This window comes from Panthera leo, chromosome C2, assembly GCF_018350215.1.
Source record: "Panthera leo isolate Ple1 chromosome C2, P.leo_Ple1_pat1.1, whole genome shotgun sequence".
Classification (NCBI taxonomy): Eukaryota; Metazoa; Chordata; class Mammalia; order Carnivora; family Felidae; genus Panthera; species Panthera leo.
This window is the reverse complement of record NC_056687.1, coordinates 72,406,071-72,422,904: the sequence shown is the minus strand read 5'-3', so window position 1 is coordinate 72,422,904 and position 16,834 is coordinate 72,406,071. Positions and strand designations below refer to the sequence as shown.

Below are 16,834 nucleotides of genomic sequence, written 5' to 3'. Positions count from 1 at the left end.
ATCAGTTGTGCCCGACTCTTGATTTTAGCTCAGGTCATGATCTCATGGTTGTAAGATCGAGCCCCACACAATGACCATGGAGCATGCTTAAGATTCTCTCCCTCTCTCTCTCCTTCTGCCCCTCCTCTCCTTGTGCTCTCTCTCTCTCTCTCAAAAAATAAAATTAAATTAAATATTAGCTGCTGAACCAGAAGCTTCACAAGAGCTGGTAATACAAGATGTATGTTTTCTTGTATCCCCAAAGTTAGCACAATGAATGCACTTGATAAATGTTTGTTGAATGAATAAACAAATGTTATATACTTGTTTATTTTCACTTAATCTGATGCTGGCTACAAGGAAATTTGGACCTTCTAAATATGGTTTGACCACTGTAAATTTCTCAAGCCATTTTTATGTAGAACTATGACTTAAATTTTTTTCAATTTTTTTTAATTTAAAAAAGTCTACAAGATTTTGTAAACATCATGTGTATTTCAAAAGTAATTCAAAGCTGTCTGTAAAAAATTTGAGACATATATATTCTTATACATATGAAGAATTTAAATTCTTACTGTTAAAATTTGACTTAGATTCATTTTCTTTAAAGATTTTTTTCCATGTTATTCTTTGTACTTCCTGGCCCTATTATTTAGATAACATTTCAGTCCTCCATTTTATATCAAAATTTAGAATTTTTATAAAGGTAAAAATAGTTGTTCAGACCATGTGGGAACAGTAGCCTACAATTATCACCTTATTTAACAAACTTTAAATAAGCCAACTGATGTAATAATTTTACAGGCATATGCAAGTCAATCAAAAAAGACTGGACCTTTTTTGTGCAAGTATAAACCAACTGGCAACGACATCTGGAAGCAGTGGAATTTTAGGAAAGCCTAAACACAATTTCTTCTTCCTCTAGATATATGTATTTAGAAGATTTTTTTCCCTTATGTCTTAAAAGGAGCCCTGTCTATTAGTTCTTTATCCTTCAGTAAACCCCAACTTAGTCCCATTTCTGAACAATATTTTTAGTATTTGTGAAATCTAAACAGTGGCTATTGACTGAGCCAGCTCTGGAATGGGAAGCAGTTATTGTTACGACAGAATGAGACAAATTGGTTGTCTTACAGATTTTTTATTGGTCCTGAAGGAATATTAAGAGATACTCTCTGAGATTTGGATCAAAACAGATCCCAGCCTGGTTTTTCTTTATTTAACTCTGACTAATCTTGGTGGAACCATCTAATGCCTCAAAGCATTATAAATTTGAATAAGAAATCCATTTGAAAGTATTTGGAAAGCGAGAAGGAAAAAAATCCAAAATGCATACCAATCTTAGGAGTTAATTGCTTCAGCTATACTAAATACCATAGCAAGATTTTGGAGGAGTGTGGGAGTGGGAAGCAGACCAAAAATGTCATTTAATCACTCTTCCTAAACTGAAAGGCTGCATACAGTAAAGATTCTTTTTTGATAATTCTTTCAATGCTAAGAACACTGCTTTATTATATAGGCCTTTTAAAAAAGTATATTTTAAAGAACTATAGATGAAATTTGAAATTTCCATATGTATTATTTTTTTTAATTTTCTACTTCCATATTTTTAGGGGAGGAGTTGCTTATTTATCATAGAGTAAACATTGCAGCAGAATTAAAACAACTGTAGTTAGTAAAAACTTGCCTAGGTATCTTGAAGTCTTTTTCTGTTTTTTTTTCCATCAATCTAATCAGCCTTTTTTTCTGTTTTTAAATCACGAAAATGGGAGTCAGCACAAATCCCGCCTGCCACCTGTTATTGTAAATAAAGTTTCATTGGAACACCGCTGTGCCTATTTGTGTATTGCCAATGGCTACTTTCAAGCTACTACAGCACAGTTGAGTAGTTGTAACAGAAATTGCATGGTCCATAAGGTCTAAAATATGTATTACCTGGCCCTTTTTAGAAAATGTTTGCCAGTCCTTGAGCTAAGGATTGATGAAGTATTTTGTTTCTTTTCTATGATATTATATATTGTCTTTGCAGTAAAATATGATAGTAACATAACTCCTTCTGAAGTATTTTAAAGACACAGTGTAGTATACTGGTTGAGCAAACTGTCTCTAGAAGATGGTAGCCTGAGTTTTAAATCTCTGTTCTGCCATTTACTACCCATGGCACCTTGAACAAATACACCTGAATTCTCAGAGTCTGTTTCCTCCACCTGTAGAAAATAGGGATGAAAATGTTTCCTGCATCAAGATTTAGTGAGAATTAAATGAGACAGTATAAGCAAAACCCTTATAATACCTGATCTCATCATCATTACCATCTTTATCACCACCATTATCATTAGTTCCACAAAATATTCTGTTTTTTTAAGTGAGGAATCTAGAGATAGGAGAAACAACCTAATATAGAGTGATAAAGAATTATGTATGTTTTAGCCAGAGTATTAGTAACCTTGACAAGGGTCCAGCCAGGAAAACAGGAACTATAGCAAGTTTTTCTTTTTTTTTTTAATTTATTTTTGGGACAGAGAGAGACAGAGCATGAACGGGGGAGGGGCAGAGAGAGAGGGAGACACAGAATCGGAAACAGGCTCCAGGCTCCGAGCCATCAGCCCAGAGCCTGACGCGGGGCTCGAACTCACAGACCGCGAGATCGTGACCTGGCTGAAGTCGGATGCTTAACCGACTGCGCCACCCAGGCGCCCCTATAGCAAGTATTTTAACAGAATGTAATATAGGGGGGTAGTTAAAAAAGAATTGGAGAACTGAAAAGGAAAAATGAAAACACCAAAGTAAAACAGAGATAGTAACCACAGGAAGCAACTACCACATGTGGTAGGGGCCTAGGGGCAAGTTGATATTACTAGAACCTAGAAGTTTGGAAGATGAGCACCACAGGTTTTAAATGTGAGCTGTCAATGAGAAATACTTCCTAATACAGTTTTAAAAAGAAAGAAAGAGATGAAGGACTCCTGGCTGGCTCAGTCAGAAGAGCATGTAACTCTTGATGTTATAGTTGTGAGTTCCAACCCTACATTGGGTGTAGAGATTACTTAAAAATAAAATATTAGAAAAAGAGAGAGAGAGATGCAAATCTACTGAACAAATGTACTTGAGCAAGACATGTTTATTTTCAAATAGGACATTATTAGGCAATTAGCTATTGCTAGATAAAGGACAACATTAAATTGGCAATATTTTGACTTTTTTATATCTTGAAACTTCTAAGTTCATCAATGATAGAACATCTTGTTGAACACCTTCTGATTGTAGTGGCTACCCAAGCACACAAAAGTCTTTTAGCAGTAACTGCTATATATATTTGATATTTGAATTAAGTCATGAAAGAAGTAATAGAATTGAGCCATGTGAATATCTGGGGCAAGAGCATTGTAGGCAGTGGAATAGTAAATGAAAGTCTTGAGACCAGAACATGTTTAGGATATTTGGGGAACAGGAGGGAGGTCAGTATGGCTGAAACACTAAGTGGTAGGAGAATGGAAGAAAGGCAGCAGGGGCTGGAATCGTTAGGGACTTATAGAAGAATGAATAGAATAGGGTAAATGCATGATTATTATTAAGGATTGAGAGCCCATTTTTTGTTTCAATCATGAAAGTCCATGGTTGTGCGGGTTTCTCTAACCATATTCTGATAAAAAATCGGGTTAAAAAAAGTATATTGCAGTTGGTAGTTTCATACCTACGTATTAAATTAAGTAATCATATCTTTAAATCCAACTTTAAAGTCTCTGTTTACTTTAAATTTTTAGTGGTTGTTAACTCATCCTTCTACCAGTACAGAGTGACCAGCTGAATGCTGATAGAATGCCATTTTCTCATAATAAAAGGATGATAAACTTTAACTCAGTATCCTGAATCTTGTAAGCAGAAATAGATTCATGAATCAGGTGATCTGTCTGTGTAAAGTAACAGATTTTTACCCATGTTTCTGTAATAGGATTATTAATCATTAGGTCTATTTTCCTATCTCCCCTTTGCTATTTTAAAATCAAAACTTTGTAATTTAACACCTTAGTGATTTGTTTTAAAATGTATCTAGTTTATTGACATTTGCTTCTGAGATAATTATGACATGGATGTCCCATACAGCTTGTTCAAATAACATTTTTTTTCCACTGCACCAATTTATATTGAAGGTATCCACAGTAACTGTGGCAAAAAAGTCATTTGAATCAAAAAATCAGATTTAAATAATGAAAAACACCTTTATTCTGAAGATACTGGACTCCTGTTGAGTACAGTGATTCCCAAGCAGAGTTTTGATAAATATACCGTACTGTATTTTATCTTTACATTAACATGCAAAAAAAACTTGCCAGGTTTTTTGTGTTTTGTTTTGTTTTCTGCCCCCCCTTCTAAGATAGCTTCTTTGACATTACATCAGAGAAACATATCTCATTGTGGCATAGTGGATCTCTAAACAAAGGAATTTGGATTAAGAATATTATCTATGCCATATAAAAACAAAATATAAGGTACTTACTAACACAACTGGCACAAGAGTAATTACTTTTCCTTGTTGTGTAAGATATCGATAACAAAAGATTTGCTAATTCATGTATTTCATTTTCCCTAAGTGTGGTGTAAATCTTAGTATTCTAAGCTCAGTTTACCTCATTCATGTAACATGTTAGTGTAAGATATAAACAATTGTAAATTATCCTGTAGTGTGGCTTCAGTTAACTTTCTTCAGAGTTTCATCTTATGCTATGAAAGTCATTTTAATAAATAATCTAGTGAGAAAACATTTGAAAATGTATTCAGAGAGCCTTGCAAGTCTTTTACACTTGGGTCTAACTATAATGGAAAAGATCATTTTTAGTGGCCATTGTGGGTGTTATTCTTAATAGTCCTTCCTCACTCCTTACTTCCCATTAGTTACCAGATAATACCAGTTGTACATTCAAAATCTATCTTGATTTGACTACTCATCCCCATTTTCACTATCACTACCATTTGGTTTAAGCCACTGATGACCTCTCAGGTGGATTATCACAGCAGCCTCCTAATTATCCTTTCTGTCTCTTCTTGTATCAGTCAGGATTCATATGCACATATAAGAACTGTTTTAACTATTTTAAGCATAATGCAATTTAGTAAAGGTAGGCTCACTCATTCATTCCTGAATTGATTCCTGAATGTATACTGAATTGGTTATTACAACTCTATTGGTTATCAGCTGTGGCTAGGAAATTGTGTATTGATATGTCATTTGTTTTTGAAGACTTTCTCAGCAAGATTTACCTTAAAGAAGAGGCAGGGACATTTGTTAATGAATGGCAGTGAAAGAGGGCAGTGCATGGTCATAACTGTTGATGTGCAGTATACTTTATGCACGTGGCTATACCTAAATTAGGCTTCAGACTACTTTTATGAAAATCAGTTACATTTCAAAAGCTGTTTTCATCATTTTAAGATCTTACATTAAAATGTAAAACTATGAAGAAATTTCTCTAAAAATGATTGTGAAACACTTTTCCATAAGCTGTCAGTTTGATACTGGCATAGAAAAAGCACTTTTAAAATATGTGCAATCCAATTATTTTACAGGAATTTATAATTTTCTGCAGTGTTCTTTGAGATACTGTTAATATTATAGCCTCTGTTGTCATGGAAACAAGTCTGTGAAGGCAGCCTCAGAGACTAATGATTCTATGGTGTTGCTATGGATAGAAACAACTGAGACTGTTGTTAGTCACATGGTCATGATTAAAACAAACAAACAAAACAAAACTCTTTGGAGCTGATCTTATTGAGTGATACAAATGGAGCAGGAAAAGGATGATAGTATATAATAGTCACCATTGTCTAATGAAACATGTATATAAGAGCTTTCAAGTTTAAAATGCTTATGTTGAATTCCTCCTTTTCTCTAATAACCCAAATATAATGGTTAGTGTATTTTGCTGTCTCATTATTTATATGAGAATCTTAAGCATGACATTTCCAATTTAGAATCTTCTACAACTCCCCAGAATTCTACCCTGTTCTCATTTGTGCCCTTAAAATATCCTCTTACCTCTTCATTTCACAGTGTTACTGGATATAACATCTATGCTCTTCCTCATTACTGAACCTTCATTTGATTATCTATTATTTGTTTAGGGCTGTATTTTTGTTTCAGATGAACTAAATGAATTATTTTGTTGTTCTGTAATTCTTTGTTACCTGAAGTTGTTATGAGCTAAGGCTAGGAAATTTTATATATTGATATGTCATTTGTTTTTGAAGGCTTTTCTCAGAAGGGTTTGCTTCTCTTAAGAAACTGGCAGAGGCATATGTTCTTTTCAAAGTACTTGCCCTACACAGAAGGGGGGGGAGGGTGGATTCAGATAGTATAAGTTGTCTTAAGATTTTTTAAAAAATGGTATTTAGATCCTTATTTAAAGGAGATAGATTTTTTAAAGACACTTAGAGCCAGTTTGAATGTAATATTAAAGGATTTATAGTTTATCATAAAGGGTTTTAGAGGTCTACTGCCCAGTGGAGGAAATTTTCATGCTTGACCTTGAAAGTTGACATAAGCATTTAGCTTTGCCTTATTTTAATATTAAAATAGATCATTAATCAGCTAATATCTGACCCTATTAAAGAGGCATAAGGAAACTTTGAGAGGTGATAGATATGTCTGCTACCTTAATTGTGGTGATGGTTTCACAGATAATGCATATGTTCACACTCTACAAGTTGTATACATTAAATATGTGCAGTTTTTTGTATATCAATTATACCTCAACAAAGCTGTTAAAAAAAATAAAACTGAAATTACAAAAAAATAATGATAAACTTTAGACTTTTTTTCTTTGATACTTTGGATGACTAAAGCCAGTTATTTTGTAATGTATCAGATGTTCAGTGATTAGATTCAGGTTATGCATCTTCGATTGGAATTTCTCAGAAGTGATATGCTCTTATTATAGCCTATCAGCATGATTTTGATTTGTGCCATCCCTGGTGATGTTAACTCTGATTAAGATAGTATCTGTTAGAGAAGCACCTGGGTGGCTCAGTCGGTTAAGGGTCCAACTCTTGGTTTCGGCTCAGGTCATGATTTCAAGGCTTCGTGGATTCAAGCCCCGCATCGGGATTGCTTGGAATTCTCTGTCTCTGCCTCTCGCCCACTTGTGCTGTGTCTGCCTCTCTCAAAATAAAGAAATAAACTTTAAAAAAAAAAAGGTAGTACCTAGTAGATTTCTTTACTGTAATTAATAAAAGCTTTTAAGAGAGATAACTTGTGTGCATCCATGTGTCCTTTTTAAATTTTCATCTGCTGGAATGAAATAGAAGGTTCCTTCAGCAGCAGTGGAATTTTTGCATCTATTGATGTATGTATTATTACTGTGTAATACATAGTAATATATTATTACTGTGATGGTTGCCAAATGATTTTGTAATTCCATAATTCCTTATACATTTTTTAGTTGGCATTCTACTCTAAGGAAATGCTCTCTCTTCTGTTCATGTGTTCTTGTAATTATTAAATCAGTATGGACTCTTGGAATCCTGTTTTATATAGTGGATTGTATGCTATTGTTATCTTTATTTTGATTCTCAAATTGTTCCTGGTCTGACTGATGAAAACCCTTCAAGCTAACTTCTGTGTCTTTTGTCATGCCTTCATTATTCCTTGAGCAGTTCTATATTTTCTGGCACAACAGGATGTTTTAGATTCATATTATACTTGGCTAAGTTTTAGCACTGGACTCAGCCATTTCTCCAAAGACTCCTATATTGTTTTTTTTTTTTTTTATTTCAGAATATATATTTAGAAACCATAATCTGAGTGATAGGTGTGTTCAGGCTATTGGAATATTACTGCCCCTAGATATTCTCTGTGGACAGAACAAGGGAATATATGTACATATAAACACACACATTTATGTCTGTATTCCTGTGTTCGTCTATATATATTGAAAACCATGCATTCATGCTAACCTCCAGTTCTATTCTAACTTCAGTTCTATTCTAAAACCATAGGTATCATGCTAATTTTTTCCCTTTCCATATTTTAACTCCCTTCTCTGACATGAGGAATCTTGCTCCCATTATCTTATTTATTGGATCAAAATCTCCTGTATGTAAGCAATCACCCATTGACAACCTCCTTACTCTGCTCAAGCTCCAACAAACCCCCTTTTTACTCCATTGAGGCTCCTACACTTCATACCAGACTACTGCTACTGCCACATAGATAATGTCTTTGTCACATTTGGTTTCCAGAAAAACATCAGGCTCCTGGCACCACTCTGCCCATATCCTGCTCAAGCTCCAAGCACCCTGTGCTAGACTGCTGCCACCCCTCTACTCCCTGCATTCAGATGCTGTCTTCACCTGCTTGGTTTCAACAATCTGTACCTTCCTGTTAAAGAAGTCTTTGCCTACACCAACACTTTGGTTGGCTTTGCATGATGATATTCTATCATTATTATCTTCTAGAAATCTAATTTTCATACTTCCCAATTATGTCAGCAAACAATCTGCAATTAATTCTAAGTATTGTTTAAGTAGAGATGGGATTCATTTCATTTTCTGTGTTTATACCTAGGTGATCAAGTGGCAGCTCTTTTAAAAGTATCTTTTTCTTATACTTCGTTATAAATTTGGAGTCAGAACCTCTGGGTTTTCAAACATTTTTAAAAAGTCGTATAAGTATTCCACTGAAAATTGATTAGCATTTAAGTTATTCATTTTAAACTTATAATATAGAATTTGAAGATTTTTTTTGTATGGAAACAATATATAATTGGTGACTGGAGTCCCAAGCCAGACCTACAGGGGCTTTATTGACATACAGACTGTTCTTACAGATGATTTTTAATTGTTGTATAATATTTAATCTTACATAATTATCATTATTTGTAAATGTAACCATTCCATTCCAGCACCTTTGGATATTTAGGGTATTCCATATTTCCCCAAGTATAAACAATGGTCAGTAGAATGTAATAAGACTATTAGAACATTTGTTTTTTTAAATTATTCATTTAGGATAGATTGCCAGAATTAAGTCTAAGAGTTTAGATGTTTTTAAGGCTATAGATAATTGCTGCTAAATTGCTTTCCTTAAAGTTTGTATGAATTTATATTTCCAACAGCAGTGAGAAGGGACCTGTTTCCATGCATTAAAAATTTTATTTCGAGGGGTGCCTGGGTCGCTCAGTCGGTTAAGCATCTGACTTCCGCTCAGGTCATGATCTCATGGTTCATGTATTCGAGCCCATGTCAGGCTCTATATGGATGGCTCAGAGCCTGGAGCCTACTTCGGATTCTGTGTCTCCCTCTCTCTCTGTCCTTCCCCACTCGCACTCTTTCTCTCTCTCTCTCAAAAATAAATAAACATTAAAAAATTTTTAATTTATTTTGAGGTTTTTTTATTGTGGTAAAAGATATATAACAAAATTTTTCATTTTAACCTTTTTAACTGTATAATTCTTTGGCATTAATTGCATTCACGTTGTTGTATCCATCACCATTATCTATCTCCAAAACCTTTTTATCACCTCTCACAGACTCTGTACCATTTAAGCAATAACTTCCATGCTTCTCTCTCCTAACCTCTGGTAACTTCTTTCTATCTCTATGAATATACCTACTCTAAACATTTCATGTAAGTGGAATCCTACAATATTGTCTTTTGTGTCTGGTTAATTTCACCTGAAAACACAATGTTTTCAAAATACATCCATGTTGTAGCATGGGTCAGAATTTCATTCCTCTTTATGACTGAATAATATTCATTATATGTATATACCACATTTTGTTTATCCATTCATCTGTTGATGGATACTTGGGTTATTTCTACCGTGAACAATGATGTAAAGTATCCAAGGGGCGCCTAGTTGGCTCAGTCAGTTGAGCGTCCAACTCTGTTTCGGCTCAGGTCATGATCTCACGGTCATATCATCAGGCTCCACTCTGGGCATGGAGCCTGCTTGGTATTCTTTCCCTCTCTTTCTCAATAAATAAATAAACTTCAAAAAAAAAAAAAGTATCCAAGTCCCTGTTTTTAGTTCTTTTGAGTATATACACCTAGGAGTAGAATTGCTGGGTCATGTGGTAATACTATGTATGGTTAGCTTTTTTTGAGGAACCACCAAACTGTTTTCCACAGGAGCTTATACCATTTTCCATTCCTACCAGCAGTTTCTGAGGATTTCAGTTTCGGCACATCCTCACCAACACTTGTTTCTTTCTATTTTTGTTTTCCTTTTTTTATTACAGCCTCCTAGTAAGTGTGAAGTGATATATTCTAATTTTGATGTGCATTTCTCTAATTAATAATTTGTTGAGTATCTTTTCATGTGCTTATTGGCCAATTGTTTATCTCCTTTGGAGAAATGTCTGTTCAAGTCCTTGCCCATTTTTTAATTGTGTTTTTATCTTTTTGTTGTTGGATTTTTATAACCTGCATCAAATGTATGACTTAGAAACATTTTCTCCTATTTTGTAAGTTGTCTTTTCACTTTCTTGATAATGTCCTTTAATGCACAAAAGGTTATAATTCTGATGAAGTCTAATTCATTTATTCTTGTCACTTACGCTTTTGATATGATACTTAAGAATCCACTGTGAAATCCGAGGTCATGAAGATTTTACCCCTATGTTTTCTGATTTTATGAGTATGGTTTTAGTGTTTCTATTTTGGTCATTGATTAATTTCTCATTAGTTTTTGTATATGGTGCAAGAGTGCTTTGATTTCAATTTTTTTGCATGTGGATATCCAGTTGTCCCAGCACTAATGTTGGAGAATTCATACATTTTTGATAAATTTTAACTGATTGATTTGAGAAACGAGAAAGTCAGCATTGTAATTTTATTTTGTATTTCTTTGTTAGAAAAAGCATAGTTCTTCAGCAAATTTGTTCTTCTTGTTTTAAGTTTCTTTTAATGCACAGTGTCCTGTTATCAATTTGGTTTTAATGTTTTTCTTATATATGTAAGAAAATAACATATCTGTATATGTTATTGGTATAGCAAATGTTTATGAATTCAGTTTATAGGGATTAGGACTTGATACAAAACACCTCTTCTGTGTTCCATTTATATCTTTGTAAAATTAATTGAATCAATCCAGATAAAGTAATTGAGTGTAAAGAAAAATTCCGTTTAAATTATGTCACTAAAGTTCTTACTTTTTAAATTTTTTCCAGAAAATGTCTGGCATATAATAGTTACTCAGTGAATGGTAGTTGAATTAATGACTTTAAAGGCAATTTTAAGGCAGGTTATTACAGTTCTCTTGTAGAGGTCAATAGCATAGATATAAAAAAATGATACAGATTCAGTTTTTAAGTCCTTTGACTGTTTTGTGAATTTCTAAGCCCCAACTGCCTGCCTGTCTGATGGGCTAATAAAATTACATTTCACACCTTGAATACAAGGAGGAAAGCAGTCAGATAGCTTCTGAATGCTGGAAAAATGTTTTGTAGTCTATAAAGTGAGTGTTTTGTCTCCTAGAAGAGGAATATAGTCTAGGTCACTATCTTTTATTATTTTCATTTAAACATCTAGAAAGTAGTCACCCATTTTAATTATAGTTACTAAAATTTTTAGTAGTCATATAATGATTTCTAAAGTAATTTCTGGAGAGCATTTTCTCAATTAAAGTTACATATTAATATTTTACTTATTTCTCAGTTATTTCTGAAAACTATACTTTATGACAAACTTTGTTATGTGTTTTTCTTTTATTTTGGTATTTTCCTGATTTTTTGTCGTTGATGATTTTTAGCCAACAGAAGCTGTACCTCCCTCTTCTCCCACTGTCCCTGTGATCCCTGTCCTGCCAGTCCCTGCTGAGAATACTGTCATCCTACCCACCATACCACAGGTTTTTATTAGTTTCTTTTTTCTTTATAAAAATTTCATTTGCTTTTAATGTTTCATTTATATTCTTTTCAAATTGTTTTAACTGTTTCTTTGTTAGACTTAGTAATTCACTTTGGGGTTCAGTTGGTGTTTTTAGAGAATTAAATATTTGGGATTTAATATAAAATGGGTTCAATACTTGCCATATTTTTAGGTTAACTATGAAATAGGACACATTCTGAACTTCATAATATTAAACTTCCTTAGATTCGTTATCATGCCTTTTGTACTTGTAAATTGTTTAAACCGGTTTTTATTTGCTTTAGGAATTTTAGTTTCTATAGATAATAAAAGTCGTCATCCTCATATTATAGTGGATGTGTCATTTTATATAGCTTTTTTTTCCCGATATATATTTATCTTCTTTGGAAATATTTTCCTATCATTTGGTTAGGTAACATTCACATTTATTAGTTAAAAATAAGAACTCATATATGTAAAGTATGTGGGAACTCTTCTATCTTTGCAACTTTTCTGTGAATTTAAAATTATTCTAAAATAAAATTTTCTTTTTAAAAAGGTAACATATGACAGTCAAAAAATAAAATGAAATAATAGCCAAATGTCAGAGAATCTGAACTTTTTTAGCTTAGGAGCTTTAGTAGTTTTAGAACATTAACAACATCATTCAAAGTCAAAATAATGATAGTATTATTCTGTTGTGACCAATCTCAATCTCATACAAAGTACAAATAAATGCATCTTTAGCTATTTTTACTATTACTGATCTGTAGCATAAAATCGAGATAAAAATAGTATGTTTATTGTGTAAACACCATTTTTTAGGATTTTGGAGGGGGAGAGTGCAGGTGGGGGAAGGGCAGAGAGAGGGGGACACAGGACCTGAAGCAGTCTGCGCTGACAGGCTGACAGCTGTGAGCCCAATTTGGGGCTCGAACTCAGGAACCACGAGATCATGACCTGAGCCGAAGTCAGACGGCTGAGGTTCCCCTATTGTGTAAACAGTTTTGAAGTAAATTCCCCGTTGGGAGTAAAAATGGGATCTCAATTGTGATTACTTATTTCAGTGCCCTTCCCCTCCTAAAAAATGAAAAAGGAACAAAATGGGATTCTAGGGGAAATTACAGATACTACACTAAGACTGTAGTCTTTGTATTATGTTTGTATTATGTTACTTCTTCTACCTAATCTTTCAGCCTTTATGAAAATCATTAAAAATTAAATCATTGTAAATCCACCAAGAATTTAACAGATAAGTCCAAATGGATTTTTTCCTCTCTGTTGACGAGAGGAATTGAATTTATAAGTAAAATACAATTCTAAGTAAGCAGCCTATGTGTTATTGTAATAGTGTAACATCTCTTCAAGCATCTAAGATTTAGTAGTATAATATATTTTTTTAAGTAGGGGATTTGAAAGTTTATTTTACTCTTGTCACTTCATCTTTTGATGTTGAGTTTCCTAGAATCCTTTGAAATTTTATAGTAGTTTTTGTTCTTACATTCCATGAGGAACTTGTCCTTTCCTGCTCAGAGACCTCTGATTTATTTACTCCAAGTGTCCCTGACAGCATCACACTACATTTGGAAATTGTGGAGATGTTGCATAGCCTTGTGGTTATAAATGAGAGGTCTTACAGTCAGATTGATCTAGTTTGGAATTCCAGTCCTACCACTTTACCAGCTGTATAACTCTGAGCAGTTTGCTTAACCACACTGTTTACTCATCTGTAACACTGAAGATGATTGTAATACTAACTTGAGATGTTTTACAGTGATTGGAAGAATAGTAATGTATGTGCAACTAGCACATGATCTTGGCTATTCATATTATTAGTGTTATTTCATATTTCTTTGAGACAGTAAACCAGGGAACAAGTTAGAAAAACAAATGAGGGTATGTGCACAAGAGAAAGGCTTATTTGTTCTCCTTAGCCTCATTTTAGGTTTTAAATACACTACGAAAGTGCATGTGGAGTAGATTAATAATTTATGTTGTATAATGTGAGAAGCCTATAGGGTGTGCCTCACTTTCCACAATCAGTAAGCCTTTTCCTGATTAATCAAGTATAACATGTACATTTTAAAATTAGTATAACTGGTTAAAATGTCCTCAAATAAATTTGAAAGCCTTACTTAATAGATAACCTAATTTTAACATTTTTTAATGTTTATTTATTTTTGAGAGAAAGTGAGCAGAGGAGGGACAGAGAGAGGGGCTATCAGAGGATCCAAAGCAGGCTCTGTGCCAACAGCAGAGAGCTCAACACAGAAGCTCAAATTCACAAACTCAAGAACCATGAGATCATGACCTGAGCTGAAGTCAGATGCTTATTAACTGGTTGACCCACCCAGGCACCCCCCTTATTTTACCATTTTAAATGGAAATCGTTTTTCTTCTAAAGATCTACTGCTTTACATTTTAGATGCATCAGGATGTCATAGAAATAGAAGAAGACGCAAGATTTGGAGTCTAGTCCTACCTGTGCAATTCAAACAAGTTACTTAACCTCTACATTTTATACTCCCTTCATCTGTTAAAATGGGGAATAATGCCTCCCTGAGTAATTTAAAATGAGTTTGAGGAGGGGCACCTGGGTGGCTCAGTTGGTTAATAAGCATCTGACTCTTGATTTCAGCTCAGGTCATGATCTCATGGTTCATGAGTTCAAGCCCCGCATTGGTCTCAAGGCTGACAGTGTGGAGCCTGCTTGGGATTCTCTTTACCTCTCCCTCTCTCTCTACCCCTCCCCTGCTCACTCTCTCTGTCTCTCAAAAAAAATTTTTAAAAAAATTTTTTTAATGAATTTGAGGATTAAGCAAGTTAGATAGCTATATATAGATATATATATAGATAGCCTTATTACAGACTCTGTATCTATCTATCGGTAGATAGATAGATAGATAGATAGATAGATATAGTCTAATCATTTGTAGAATTTTTATACTTTTCAGATTATCTTTATATTGATCACATCATTTACATTTTATGAAAGCCCTCCACATAGTGGTATGGAGAAAGGCATAATGAATTGCTGCTGAAGATGCATGAAGAGCATGGACTTCATAGTGAGACTTGACTACCACTTCCTGGCGTCACCCCTTTCTGGCTGTGTGATAGTGGGGAAACTACTCAGTTTCTTGTAGCTCCAGTACTCCACATAGATACTGACCTATTAAATGTCTTTTTCTACCCCAGAGGAAATACTCTGATTTAAAACCAGATGCTTTATGGGGCGCCTGGGTGGTTCAGTCGGTTAAGCATCCAACTTTGGCTCAGGTCATGATCTCACGGTCCGTGAGTTCGAGCCCCGCGTCGGGCTCTGTGCTGACAGCTCAGAGCCTGGAGCCCGTTTCAGATTCTGTGTCTCCCTCTCTCTCTGCCCCTCCCCTGTTCATGCTCTGTCTCTCTATGTCTCAAAAGTAAATAAACGTTAAAAAAAATAAATAAAATAAAACCAGATGCTTTAGACCTTTATTTGAACCTGTTGTGGGGATCTGTCGTGTAACTAAGGTATAGTTGAAAATGCTTTATGGCTAATTTGTGTGTGTAAAATTTTTTGTACACACTCAAATATGTGTTTTGGAGGGATTGATGTTCATTCAATTTTTTTGTTTATTGTTCCAGTCCTGTAGCTACTAAGATATAAATAGAACATTGGCCTTGTTCTCTAGGAGCCTACTGTCTGTGCAGGGGACAAGTTTACAACTCTAACATGACATGAGAGTAGTTACATTACAGATATATCCAGTGCAGACCATTTTTTATCACTTTTGGACCATACAGCTTTCACAAGACATTTGAGTATTGAGTCGTAGCTAATTTGATCTTTAGTATAATCTAAAGTATGACCTAATACATTTTCATTTTATTGGTAATCCTAAATAGGAAAGCATGCTTCAAGTTACCTTGATGAGCCTTTTTAACTACACACTAATAACTGACTGCAGTGCCCTTATTCTGCTTATATTTTGGGTTTTTTATTAAATTTGTTTTATATTATTTTCATATCACTTCAGACTTAAGAAAATTGCATTCATAGTGCAATGAGGGGCACCTAGGTGGCTCAGTTAGTTAAGTCAGTAAAGTTTGGCTGAGGTCATCATCTGTCTCATGGTTTGTGAGTTCATCCTCACGTCAGGCTCTGTGCTGACAGATCAGAGCCTGGAGCCTGCTTCAGATTCTGTGTCTCCCTCTCTCTGCCCTCCCCTGCTCACACTCTGTTCCTCTCTGTCAGAAATAAACATTAAAAAACATTTTTTTTTTCCAGGGCACCTGGTTGGCTCAGTCGGTTGAGCATCCGACTTTGGCTCAGGTCATGATCTCGCAGTTTGTGAGTTCAAGCCCCGTGTCGGGTTCTGTGCTGACAGCTCAGAGCCTGGAGCCTGCTTCAGATTCTGTCTCCCTCTCTCTGCCCCTTCCCTGCTCATGCTCTGTCTCTGTCTCTCTCTCAAAAATGAATAAATGTTAAAAAAAAAATTTTTTTTAAATAGTGCAGTGAAATCCCACATACCTTTACCTAGCTCCCCTAATTCTTAATATTTTTACCTACCATATTTGCTTTATCATTTCTCTTCCTATATAATTAAAATATTTTTTATGAATCATTTCAAAGGAAGTTTCTCTCATGCCCCTTTTGCCTCTAAATACAAATATTTTATAACACTAAATATTTTTTCATAAGAACAAAAGTATTACCATAGTACAGTGAGCTATATTAGAAAATGAACATTAACATAAAACTAGTATCAGATTAATCTGTAGACCTTAATTATATTTTGCCAGTTGCCCCAATAATATTCTTTATAGGAGAAACAAAAATAGATCTTTGGCCAGTCTAAGATTACACATTGCCTTCATGACACTGTAGTCTCCTTTAACCTGGAGTAGCCCCCACTGTATGTCTTCCATGAATGTGGCATTTTAGAAGAAAACTAGCTAGTTATTTTGTAGAATATATTTCAATTTGTGTTTGATACATTTTCATAATTAGTTTGAGGTCATATATTT

At 34.3% G+C, this 16,834-nt stretch overlaps 1 protein-coding gene across 10 annotated transcripts in view; it reads left to right on the top strand.

The window, feature by feature from the left end:
- DLG1 (discs large MAGUK scaffold protein 1) overlaps positions 1-16,834 on the top strand; it is a 272,972-nt gene that overhangs the window by 137,929 nt on the left and 118,209 nt on the right. For 7 of the 10 annotated variants that reach the window (XM_042955806.1, XM_042955805.1, XM_042955808.1 and 4 more), the window contains one exon: positions 11,727-11,825. The exons of the other annotated variants lie outside the window; for them this stretch is intronic. In XM_042955806.1, the coding sequence (XP_042811740.1) occupies positions 11,727-11,825 (99 nt within the window). The remainder of the gene's footprint in view (positions 1-11,726; positions 11,826-16,834) is intronic. 10 annotated transcript variants of the gene reach the window in all.